Source organism: Meles meles, chromosome 5, assembly GCF_922984935.1.
Source record: "Meles meles chromosome 5, mMelMel3.1 paternal haplotype, whole genome shotgun sequence".
Taxonomy (NCBI): domain Eukaryota; kingdom Metazoa; phylum Chordata; class Mammalia; order Carnivora; family Mustelidae; genus Meles; species Meles meles.
In genome coordinates this window covers 16,136,285-16,149,220 of record NC_060070.1, presented here as the reverse complement: position 1 = coordinate 16,149,220, position 12,936 = coordinate 16,136,285, and the positions used below count along the sequence as shown (strand labels likewise).

The 12,936-nt window shown below is 43.6% G+C and overlaps 1 protein-coding gene across 2 annotated transcripts in view; it reads left to right on the top strand.

Annotated features, from left to right (window-relative positions):
* MTHFD1L (methylenetetrahydrofolate dehydrogenase (NADP+ dependent) 1 like) overlaps positions 1-12,936 on the top strand; it is a 183,060-nt gene that overhangs the window by 36,774 nt on the left and 133,350 nt on the right. For both annotated transcript variants that reach the window (XR_006818305.1, XM_046004918.1), the window contains exons 9-11: positions 2,041-2,132; positions 3,979-4,076; positions 6,653-6,826. Coding sequence is in view for 1 of the 2 variants with exons in the window: in XM_046004918.1 (XP_045860874.1) it covers positions 2,041-2,132; positions 3,979-4,076; positions 6,653-6,826 (364 nt within the window). In the remaining variant the exon portion in view is untranslated. The remainder of the gene's footprint in view (positions 1-2,040; positions 2,133-3,978; positions 4,077-6,652; positions 6,827-12,936) is intronic.

The following is a 12,936-nucleotide window of genomic DNA, read 5'->3' as shown; positions in this document are numbered from 1 at the left end:
AAGCTAGGAGTTCAACCCTTGCAAACATTATTACAAAAATTATATTAAGATTTCATTTATTGCATTTCACTGTTTTCCTATAACAAGAATATATTTAACTTGAAACTAACAGCCAGTGATTTTGAGAGTGTTATCTGTACTAATTTATAGTTTTTTAGCTTTTCCTGTTTTCAAAACTTCACATAAAGTTTTTTTGAGTTACTTGTTCTCCCAGAGGATGAAAAAATATTTAAGGGTTCACTCTATGGGTTCATATGGTGCTTTAGCGATAAGAAGGGTGCCCTGGGCCAGACTGCCAAAAGCTGAAATGTTTCCATATAGCAGAGTTGTCAGGAAGACCGAAGAAGAATTTGCACTGGTCCCTCCCATTTCATTTATTCTGGCAAAATTCCCAGGGTGGTCCAAAACAGCTCCTGTCAGGGAAAGTACCATTCTGATTTCCAGGGAAAGCATGATGACACGTTAGCCTTAAATTTTCTTGTTGTAGAAAGTTTGGTTAGCAAAAAAAAATTATAAATGAAAGGCCATCTTTTTAAAGTGATTCATTGACCTGTCCTTGGAAGAACCACGAGTAAATGGGAAGTGTTTAGTGGGAAGTGAAAAGACCCATTTGGTTCGGGACGGGACCCCTGGGACCCCTGCCGGACTCGCAGGCTGAGTGCAGACAGCCTTGGCAGGCCGAGTGTAGACAGCCTCTGGGTGGAGCCCTGCCTGGATACAGGCAGAGGGGTGAGGTAATGATTTCCTCTCTCCATTCTCTTCAGCCATGAAATTTGTTAAGAATGTTATCCCTGATGCACTGAGTTACCATCTTCATTGCTTCAAGTTCTCTGGTCATCCCTAATATTTAATTTCCTAAAATACAGTTTCTCAGTTTCTATGGAAGAATGGTCCTGTCACTTTTATGACAGGGTACTTGTGATTCTGTTCTGGGCATGTACGTTAATAAATTGTTACCAGCTCCCAGCATGTAGCTTTTCCTTCTTTCCTCGTCATTTAAAGATAGAGATAAAAATGAGAGAAGCATATTTCTTTTCCATAACGGTTGGACAAGACCTTTAGATCAGATCTCTAGTGGTTCAAACAAAACAAAACAAATCTCTTTCTCTCGACTCTTGGCTTTTGCCTAAATATGATTTATAAAACTGCGAAGTATTGCTAATCTTGAAACGATACCGGAGGGAGATGATTTTCCAACACCCTTAATACATTTGACTATAGAACATCACAAAACACTTACTCTTAAGTGTTTTGTGCTCTTTCTTGCAGAGGACTGTCAGCAAAATGGATAATTTAAAAGTAGAGTGGTCCAAACTCGAGGACAAGAGTTTCTTAATTCAAAAAAGTTGCTATTAGAAATGTTTCTTTTCTCCAAGGGAGGATATAGACTAAAGCATTTTACATGTGTGCTTGCTTTTCGTAACCTCTGTAAGTGCCAACTGAAGAAGGGAGTAGAATCCTTACAAATGCCTCTGTGGTTTGAAACCCAGGTCATCCCTAAAATTAATATTCTAAAATACAGTTTCTCAGTTTCTACGGAAAATGGGTCCTATCACTTTTATGACAGGGATTTTCTAAAGTTCTCGGAGACCGCCTGATCTCTCTCACACCACTGGGGTTGGGTGCGATTGTGCTGTGTCTGAGTCCTCCTTCCTATACTCTCTGTACATAAATGAGATTGCTTTTATTCCCTAGGCATCGTTTAAACATGCACATCTGATGCCAAGTACCTTGATGTCACATTCAGTTCTCCCAGACTCCGGTGGGTGTGTAATTACCCACGGTAATTAACAGGCCCAAAGTCACAGTTGCCGGTTGGAGCTGGAAGCGCACTTTTCACCCAGTCTCGACCCTCGAGTCAGTCAAGAGCCCCAGGGCAGTGCGGGGGACAGGTGACCCCCCCCCTGGAGCCATGCCTGACAGTCAACATCCCTGGGTTGCAAAGGAGAATGTCAGTTGGTCACTCAGTGGGCTGGCTTTTTAACTAGGAGCAATTGGTTGTAAATGACAGTACCCTGAAAGTCTTTTTTTCCCCCGTAGGGAAGCTTGGAGGTGGTTCCCTCGGGGGACATTTTAACGGTCTCGTTGCCGAGGACGATGTGAGTCTCCTCGCTGCGGCTCTGCGGATTCAGGTAGGTCTGACACAGCTCTTTGAGGATGTCTGAGTTGAGAGCTTGCATAAATAGTTGCTCGCATTTTGCAGGTGTTCTCTGTTGAGCAGACACAGTGGTAAGCACCTTATACACACAATGTCATTTAATTTCTTCCGGCAGCCCTGGAAGATGTCGTTCCCATTTGGCAGATAAGGAAAGGGGAGCTTGGGAAAATTTGCCTTTGGTGACATGACAGGTGCTGGATGGGGACCCAAATCAGGGTCTGTGGTTAGTAATCTATTGCTGTGGAATAAATTCTCTGCCAAATTTTGCAACCTAGGACAATGAACATTTATAAACTCACAGTGTTTGTGGGTCAGAGATTTGGCAATGGCTCAGCTGTATGGTTTTGGCTCAGGGTCTCTCATACAATTGAAATCAGGAGGTCAGAAGAAGGCTTGACTGTGGCCAGAGCCTCCCACTTCCAAGATGGCTCACTCACATGGCTGTTGGCAAGATGCCCTAGACCCTCACCATGCAGACTTCTCTGTAGAGCTGCTCGTGATGGGGCAGCTAACTTCCCCAGGAATGGGTGATCCAAACGAGAAGGCAAGGAGGAAGCCACAGTAGGTTTTATGACCTGGCTGTCAAAGCCACCCACCATCACTTCCCTGTTTCCTCTTTGCTAGAAGTGAGTCATCAATCTATTTCATGTTCAGGGGGATGGGAATTGGGCCCACCTTTCAAAGACAGGAGTATTAAAAATTCTGTGGACTGCTTTTCAAAACCACAACCATCTACATGACCCAGAGCCCAAGATCTCCAGCTTGCCACCATGTGAGCTCTGCATGGCAGTGCTTGACTATCAGGAGAGAAACCAGAGCCTATAATTCCTGCCACGGTGGAATTAAGCAGAAGCAAGTTTTAGTTTCTTTCTTACATACATGGCGTATACAATGAAAACTTTTTATTTCCAGGGGCGGCCTGACTGGCTCTTTCGGTAGAACATGCGACTCTTGATCTCAGGGCCATGTATTCAATCCCCAGAATGGGCATGGTGCTCACTAAAAATAAGTAAATAAATAAACTGACACACACACCCTCTTTAAAAAAATTTTAAAAATAAAAATAAATATGGGGCAACTGGGTGGCTCAGTGGGTTAAGTCTCTGCCTTCGGCTCAGGTCGTGATCTCAGGGTCCTGGGATTGAGCCCCACATCAGGCTTTCTGCTCAGCAGGGAGCCTGCTTCCTCTTCTCTCTCTGCCTGCCTCTCTGCCTACTTGTATCTCTCTCTCTGTCAAATAAATAAATAAAATCTTTATAAATAAACTAACGAATTAATTAATTAATTAAAATAAGACTTGTAACTTCCAAATGGGATCTACTACCTTTCCATAAGGACTATGTGTCGCGTTTCAACCTAAGCCAGATTTTAATTCTCTCTCTCTGTGTATCACCATTTAACAATTCAATGCTCTTGTTCTATTACATTAACTGTAAAAGGGTTATACTTGAAACAATGTTGCGGGGTCTGGAAGCTGGGCATCTAAGCTGATCCTTCATGCACTCTCACGTTTCCCTCATTTTTCTCTTCCGAGAGGAAGAACACACTCTCTAATTTTATCTGGTATGTGCTGTCTTTAGTGAACACTTAACCTCTTTGAAAAGTACCTGTGTCTCACATTTCCTTTTGAAGGCAAACCTCCCATGCTAATTACACGTGTAAGTGTCAGTGAGTAAAAGTTTTGCGGATGCTCACTTGGCTTACTGTGGAGCTCTGTAACATTTCTCATGACGTAACATCCTGCACAGTATTTTCATAGTTAGACCCATACCCCGTCAGCCTTTACTTGGGTAACATGCTCTCCTTTCTGTCCCTTGAAGAACATGGTCAGCAGTGGACGGAGATGGCTACGTGAGCAGCAGCACGCCAGGTGGAGACTTCACTGCTTGAAACTCCAGCCTCTCTCCCCCGTCCCAAGGTATCTACTGGGTTTGTCTCTAGTGACGCCACAGTGCCCGGGGTAGCCAAAGTGGCTCACAGGGTGGGGGCGCCGTCATGGTATTACAGCCCAGATGGTAGATAATCTTTGCTAGTCCCATTGGTGCATTCTTTACGCTATTGTTTAAGCCCTAACAATTAAACCGTAATGAGCTCGTGTCCTGTATTCAGTCAGTTCTAGGACGTGTATTCTTCTCCTTTCTGAAGCCAGGGTGTCCATTGCTGTCGATGATGTGTCCTGTATTAAATGGCATTGTTCTTTCTTCTTAGTGCTGTCTAACATAGTGCTGCCTTCTATTTCACAAAACATGGCAACGTGATGTTTGGAAAATGCTTCTCAGTGTTAGAAATGCCCACCTCACCTGTCAGCTTGGTCTTCATGGCCGTGTAGGTGTCTGCCCTGGGGGCCAGTGACTGACCATACGAAACCCCATTCTACGTAGTAAGTGAGTTCACCTTTCCTCAGCACACAGTAATATCTCCTCTCTGACGGGCCATTCTGTGACACTCCAGATGATATTTTCTTCAGGGTAGTGTTTAATGAAGTGCGAGCTCTATATTCTCTGCCTGGATTTGGACATACATGCTGCAGGAATAATTCATTAGATAAGGTATCAGAGCCGGAGAAATGCATTTCCCAGCCTCATCGTGGGTCCCCTGGCTGCCCGCCCACCCACCCCCCGCAGGGAATCGGCCCCAGCCTCGCTGTCCAGGCGCGCACAAATGCCCTTGGAAAACGGTGCTCTGAATAACCCATCATCAGCAGATAAAGCCTCCAGGAACAGACGCGTTTTTCATTTGATAACCGCTTGCTTTTTAGATTTGATCCGTTTTCTTGGGCCACAGCGGAACACTCGCAGTTCCATTCTACCCACCCGGCTGTTTTCACCCCTGAAAATAACTGCACATTGTAGTCCCCATCTATGTTCACTAATATATAAAATCCAGGGAATGTTGTGTCTTATAATGTCACCCTCTTGTTGTGTAATCTGTTTCATCAGATATCTTCATTTTTTTTAATTACTTGTGTTGTTATAGGACTTTAATTTTTAGAAGTAAATGAGTACGTTCTACTTTCAGAGAGCTAAAAAAAAAAATTTGAGGGGGACCCTGCCAAACTGCGTACCAAAGCCTTCGCATAAATCTAAATAAATTCCACTTGGGGGAAGAAGTGTTTTCATTGCTGAACCAAATTTGACTTCTGGAGATACGGTGGGGGGAGAAAGACAGGCTGAGTAGTTTATAAATGCCTCGGAAATCAAAACGATGTCACTGTCACTCTTTAGCTAGTGAGGAGAAAACTTTGGAGGTTTTCCAAGAGTTGGCATCTCCATGTAGGAGATTTGGGGAGGAGAGAGAGAAAAAGGGTGTAGACAGGAAGGCAAAGTGAAGTGGGAGCTTAGGCAGAGAAGGAAGAGGGGAGAACTAGAAGGGGAAATGCAGGTGTCCGGGGAAGGAAGCACAGAGCTCAGCCCCTGTGCCATCCGGGTAGACGCACGCTCTCCCACTCCTGAGCTGCTGTAGCGCACTGCGGGGAATTCGGATCGGAAGTGGGTGTACTGTTACCTTGTGCCCCATGGTCAGACTTCTATGGGGTCATGGAGAAGAACACAGAGCTGTGTGAGGGCTTCGAGTCGATTATCAGCAGGAGCGAGAGAAAGAAAAATCAGAGCAGGGGGCTGCCTGCCAGCAGACCCCAAAATAAGGGCTTCAGGGTGAGGCAGGCACTCCTGTGTTCCTAAGTGTCAACCCTAAGGACCGACCGAGTCCCTGAGGCCAGCTGTCCCAGCTCTGTCTCATGCCTGCCCCGTCTTCTCTCAGCCAGGTGCTCAGTCCGGCAGATGGGGGCCGTGAATCCCGCTTAAAAACAAATACCTGAGCTTAGGAGCCCAAAAGACTCTGAGAAGTTCGGCACATGCCGATTTCTCAGGACTCCCGGAAGCTGAACAGTGGCGCTCTCATCTTGTAAGGAAAATAGAATGAAAGATTTGCCCAGTGACACTCGGGTGTTCCTCGACTTTCCCGTATTTGAAGTTGAGCTTCGAGCATTAGGTCCTTTTACAGATGGTTATGCAATTAATAAAATATTTTGAAATATGATTTTTGGATTCGATGTAGGAAAAAGAGAGGGAAAAGCATGGACCCAGATGAAACAAAATAGCATTTCCCCATTTCTGCCTAGCCAAGGACACATGGGGCCAGCCCGGGGAGAGCATTATGCAATGACCCATGTATTCACGGTTAGCAAAGGCGGTGGCGACCCGCAGAGGGCGCTGTACTCTACAATGAATATAGCTCTCGCCGGTAGTATGGGCGTGCTCTGTACCTGGGCAGAGTTCTGCCATCCTCCTGAGTTTGCTTCCGTAAAGAAATGTACCTTTTTTAAAATGCACATTAATTATTAGCATTTGTGCCTACTGCTGCTTGGGAGAGAGGACCACAAAGCAATTGCCTTGACTGACTTGTTGGCATGATGTATGGCTGTTTTTACTCTAGCGTTGACCACCTAAGCTGAGGAGACTCTCGCCTCTCATGTGTTCCCCCCCCACCCCGCAGTGATATTGAGATTTCAAGAGCACAGACTCCAAAAGCCGTGGATGTCCTCGCCAAGGAGATAGGATTGCTTGCAGATGAAATAGAAGTCTATGGCAAAAGCAAAGCCAAAGTACGTTTGTCCCTGCTGGAAAGGTTAAAGGATCAAGCAGATGGAAAATACGTTTTAGTAGCTGGGTAAGAAACTACTTCTAAAATTTAATTGACTAAGAAGGCATGTTATAAAACTTTCTCCCCTATTTCTGTCTGTCATCACACCACTCACATCCGTCCTTTTCTCAGACTTGACATTTTTGTCCATTTCCCTTGGCATTCCTTCATTTGACATGAGGTAAGTTTTCATTTTCAGTGCAAAACAGATTAGTCTCCTCCACAGAACATAAAGTGTAACGAGTTCCTCATCCAGTGTTTTATTTTATTTTTGTTTCTCATATTATGTTTTGATCACCCTTGTTCTGTCTTAGATTTTTCATTTAGTTTCTTTGTGATAAAAATCAAAATAAGAGCCAAAAGTAAAATATTTTGAACTGAGCAGGGGGGAGTTTGTGTTCTACTCAGAAATAACATCTTAATGGAAAATGTACAGATAATTGTGTGAAACTTAACATTTTCCTGTTAATATCCTTAATATTTATGTATTTGCATTATAAAAGTTCATCATTTTTCTTACATTTTAAAATTAATGTTGGGCCTTTTTCATTTGTGTTGGTCATTTTATAAATGATAAATGCAGGGTTTTTGTGAAAAGGAGTGTTTATTTTTCCTCTTTTTTAAAAAAGAAATATGTTCACGGGCTGAAAATTGATGGAAAACAAGGGATTTAAAATATTTTTTCAATGTGACCTGAGGGAACATCAAGAGACCATATAAATTCCTTTATTGTCTTGAAATTTCATTGCAGTGACTTCCTGATGATATATAGGCCAAGGCTTAAGGCCCCAAAACCTGTTTACAGAGAGACATCTCTTACGACTGGACTTGACTCTTGGTTAACTTTATTTTTACGTATTTTATTATTAATGTAAACCCCTTGTTTCTTTTTCTGGTTTCAAAGTCACGCGTACTCATAAAGGTATTACCAAATGCAGAAAAGTGTCAACAAGAAAGTAAACATGCCAAATCCTCCCACCCCGAGGAAGGGGCTGGTAACCTTTGAGACCATCTGGACGCAGGGAGTCTCCTGTAAATGAGATCATCTTGCCCGCACTGTTCCATAGCAGCGAGATTAGTCAGCAGCGTGTCGTGTGCCTGGCTCCCTCCGCGGGGGTCAGTGTAGAGCTGGGTGGTCATTTTGCATGACTGCATATATCATTCCAGTGCTCCCAGCCTAGATTCTGGGGAACAGGGAATGGGATGAAGGTGGATGTCACTTTGCACGTCCTCCCAGCACCAGGAAGCCCCGGGTGGCCCAGTGGCCAAAAGTTCAGCATGCTTCTCATTCTTCAAGGATATTCAAGCCAAACACTGATTTGAAAATACCATAAAGATGTGGCACAGTTTATTTAACCAACTCTCTGTTGGGCACTCAAATCGCTTCCCGTGTTTGGCCACTATAAACGGTGCTGAAATCAACCTGCCTGTGCTCACTTCTACACTTGTCCAGTGACCCTCTTAGGGAAAATCGCTAGAGGTTTTAAATTCAGTGTTTTAAAACTACAATTAAAGCCACAATCCATAATTTCATCTCTAACGGCCAAATAATTTGTTCATATTTCTTTCCCTCCCCTTCTCCCTTCTCTTTCTCCAGCTCCTCTGCCCTTCTTTGGAAGGGCTCTCCAGGTCCCTTAGTGGCTGTGGTTTTAAGGAATTCATACCTTGCCTGTAGCTTAAACCTCCCTAAACTTCCAGGCTCCCAATGTTGGACTCCCAGTCCTGCTGGGGTCCTTTCCAACCTAGGACCTCACCCCTAATGTCTCTGTAGCTGAGCTGCAGGAAAGCTTCCTGCTGAGAGGAAACGGCCTCACCTACAGGCACCTCTGGGGCCAGATGGGTGAACGGAGCCAGCTGACTTGGGGAGTGGTTGGGGGTCCCCTGGGTCCCAGGGTTTGGAGCACACATGGAGTCAGTGTTGCTTTTCTGGAACGTGCTTGATACAAGTTTATTTTCAGAAATAAGCTCTGGGACATTCAGAACTTCAAAAGTAAATTTAGTGTTTTATCCACAAATTTGCTTCCCATTTTCCAGGCTCTAAGTGATTTTGGTAGATGGATTTGCTGGTTTTCTCCCCCTGTTTAAGGTGGGAAGATCTAAGGAAAACTCAGGAGGATGTACTCTCCATTTACCAAGGAAGAATCAAGCAGTAATTTTTCATATGGACTGGCTGTAATTTACTCTTTGGGGTGCATGTTAGTACTGGAAATAAGAACACAGATCTGTAGGTGACCCTGCCCTTGGCTGGGAACACAGAAGTGATATTTCTGAAACAAAAGCTGTGACGGCCTTGTTATCCGATTCCTACTGTCAAGGGCTGGCCACATGCTGGAGAGTGACAGCTAGCCTGGCTTTCCAGGATTAGGGCCGTGTGTGGGTCCATGCCCAGTAGGACATTGCTTCTCGCCTCACCCTGTCTCTTAGCCAGCATTTGTACGTGCATCTGAGCTGAAGAAGCCGGGTTTTCGTACTGACCGTAGACATGAAACGAAACCTGAATTCTCAAGTATGGATTTAACCCCAAGAGCTAAACTGTTCTTTTCCTGAAATTGTGGTGTATGTTCCTTATAAAACAAAGATCTATGAAGGAACAAAAATTAAATTGTGTTCCTTTCAACTGCATTAAAAAAAAAAAAAAAAAAAAAGCTGCAGGGGTAGAATTTTGAGACGTACCTGTATCTGCAGAAAAGCCTGAAGGATTTTAGACGATATGTATCATCACACAGTGTAACCCACACAAACAACTAAGGATACATTTTTTAAGTGTGTTAGCTGCCTTTTTAATCTAACCTTTTAGGAACTGCACATTTGAGATCAGTTTAAAACACCAGGCAATCATTTTATTTATCATCTAAAATGAAAAGTTCATTTGCAGTAAAGACCACCCCCATGGTTTTACTTTTGGTCACATCAGTTATGGAAAGTGACAATTGTCAAACCATTACACACGCTGTCCCTGCTTCAGAAACAGAAAAGACTCCTCTGTGAAATGGAGAATTCTTTCCTTTTCCTGCAAGATCTTTTTTATATTCGGGAAATAATACTAGCTGACACTGTAGAAAATTTAACATAATGAAAAGCAAAAAGGAGAAAACGAAATCTCTCATGACTCGGAAGGGTTAAAATTTTTATATTTCCTTCCAGGATTTTCTCTCTGTATCTATCCTTTTTTCACACACTGAGATCATGCTGTAAATACCATTTTGTGTCCTGCTTTTATTCCCGAATACTGTAACATGACTCTTTCCCCAGGCTTTAGCAGAATTCAGATACTCCAGTAATTCCTCAGGAAACCTAAATAATCTATTTGTGGTTGTCCTTTTGAACTTACGCATAAATGTGACTTAAACGTGTCAACGGTAGAATTACAATGTAAAACAACGGGATTTTAACAAATCTTCTGTCAATAGCCCCAACGCAGTACAGATTAATTTGTTTTAAAAGCTGTTCTCCCGACCTCAGAACTTCTCCTTCCGGCAGAATCATCTGTGTTCCATCAGCTACACATCGTGCCGTATTTATACCTATACATCACTGTATTGGCTTTGCCTGACAAAACGAAAAGCATTGGGAATTGTTCAGCGAAACAGGCCAAAAGAATCTTAGGGGCCCTTGAGTTTTACATATTTTCCCAGTTACACTAACGAGAAGGACTTTGTTGGAGAGCTCGCCTCGGAATACAGCTGTTGGGCCCTGAATGTGTGTGCGGGCTCGGCCTCCGCGGGCCCCTCACCCGTCTCTCTGCAGAAGTTTCTCTGAATTGCTCAGACAGAGCAGTTCAAAAAGAGGCCCAAATTTGTCTGTGAACAGACGATTTCACGTTAACGAATAATTAAAATCATTCGCATCGCTTTCTTTCGTGTGAAGAATGCCAGATACCTCATTTGATTTTTTTTTTTCTTTGAATAGTCCAAACCATTCCTTTTGGTAAATGTAAAAATAACCTTTACTGACTTTTTAAAGATTTTGCTTTTCTGTCTTGGGTAACTGTTCGAGTATCTGTTGAGTTTTTTTGTTTTTTTTGTTTTTTTGTTTTTTTGCTACATGCACAACTGGCGGAATAAAACAAAGGTATTTTAGAAGAGACCACCACCGACAGGGCCTTTGAATGGCTCCTATCAGTCAAGTGTGATGGGAAACACTTGTTGTCAGGCGTAAAGCCTTTAAAAACTTCGCAGTCAGAAAGTTACCTGGGGTGAGTGATACATATTCTTATGCTGCTTGAGCATGTAGTTTTGGAGCTCCTGGTTAGACCCGTGGCTCATGACAATAGTACGGTTCTAGATTCTTCGTTTTGAGACCTGTGCACCGTCCCGTTTTACCACTAGTCTGCATCCGCGGTCTCTTTGACCCTGGAGTAAGTGGTAAACTTCTTGTTACTCTGTGTCTAAACTCTCGCAGAGTACTTCAATACATTGTCACTGTGGTCGACGATAAACAGACTTAGAAACATGTCTTCAAAAGGACATCCTTGCTTTGTCAAGCGTTTTGTTTTGTTTTGTTTTTGCTCAGGTGTGCCGGGACAGGTGACAGAAACTCAATGAGAATGGCCATAGTCCTTCCCCTCAGCGAACTTGTGGGCTGGTAGGCAGGATGGCTGCATCAGGAAGCTCCTGACAATCCCCTCAGAAACGTTACATAATAAATACACAGTAAGTGCTGTGGTATGTAGAGAGGAGCAGATAAAGCTACAGGGAGACCTTGAGGAAGAGAATGGACAGAAACCACAGTCGCCTCTCCATAAACTCTGAGCTCTTCCAGAAAAAAGAAATTCGGTGCTCATTGTTTTTCCTAGTCAGATTGATAATTTGGAGTCAGAGTTAAGGATTGTGGGATAACGATTAAACCCAAGTCTGATATCAAGTGTAGGGATGAGGTAAAATAAAATTTTTATTGTAGCTCTCTTTTTATTGCTCCCAATAAATACTTCCTGCTTTTTGATTTTCCTGAATTGTATTAGTTGGCAGAAAGCTAAGCAGTCCTGTGTTTCTAATTAAGAATTTGGATGGTTCGCTGGAGTTTTGAGGAGGTCATCTCTGGGTGTGTCTGCCTTGGGCCGTCTCCAGCAGCGATGTTAGCCCATCCTTGGGAATGGAAATGTAATTCTTCATGTGACACGCTCAAGTAAACCACCTCTTCCTTTGCGAACAGTAGATGCTCAGTACAGTACTTAATCCGCCCTATCCTTGATTGCGCCTTTGTTTTTTTCAGGCTATCACAAGATTGTGATGCCTTTGGCTGACCAACAGCTTCTATTGTTGTTGTACCAAGAAAATAGAAAGTTGACTCAAAGCATAAACACTTGTAACTGCGTCTTCATGGCGACCAAGTGTCATGTGGCTTGAGGGGTTTAAAGTTGACTTCACCAGTCGTGTTTGGGTTGGCGCCTCAGCTCTCTGCCAGCCACCCTGTTGCTATGGACAGTGATGGCTGCCGGGCCCTCACCCGGCGTCAGACATCTGTGTGTCTCTGCGGCGTGTGATTCTGTGCAGACCTCCGTGGTTCCCTTCAGAGACCCTGCCACACCCCTGCCTCATCCTCAGGATTTCTCGCTTTTCTGCTCCTTCCAAGTTTCCTTTTGCTTTTTCTTTTCTTTTTTTTTTTTAAAGATTTTATTTATTTATTTGACAGATAGAGATCACAAGCAGAGAGCCCGATGTGGGGCTCGATCCCAGGACCCTGGGATCATGACCTGAGCTGAAGGCAGAGGCTTTAACACACTGAGCCACCCAGGCGCCCCTCCTTTTGCTTTTTCTGACCATTCATTAAGAGAACGTGTTCTAGATGATTCTGTCCTTATCCCTCTTTGTACTGTGGTTACTCTCACTGAGTGATCTTTCCTGTTCCCATACTTTAAATTGTTAATTAATGGTTAACAGCAGTTAAAAAATTTCTATCCATAGAAGTGACCTGGAATTGCTTCTATTTCCAGAGAAGTAACCTGGGGAAGTTGGGTAGCTTGCCTGGTTTTGATGCCCAGCTCTACTGCTTACTAATTGTGTGGCCCTGGGCAAATTACTGAACCTTCTCGTGCCTCGGTTACGTCGTCCAATAAATGAGGATTAAAAAATGAACCTAATAAGTGTAAAGCACAGAGCCTCACATATTAACTATCCCAAACCACTCAGTTTTATCTG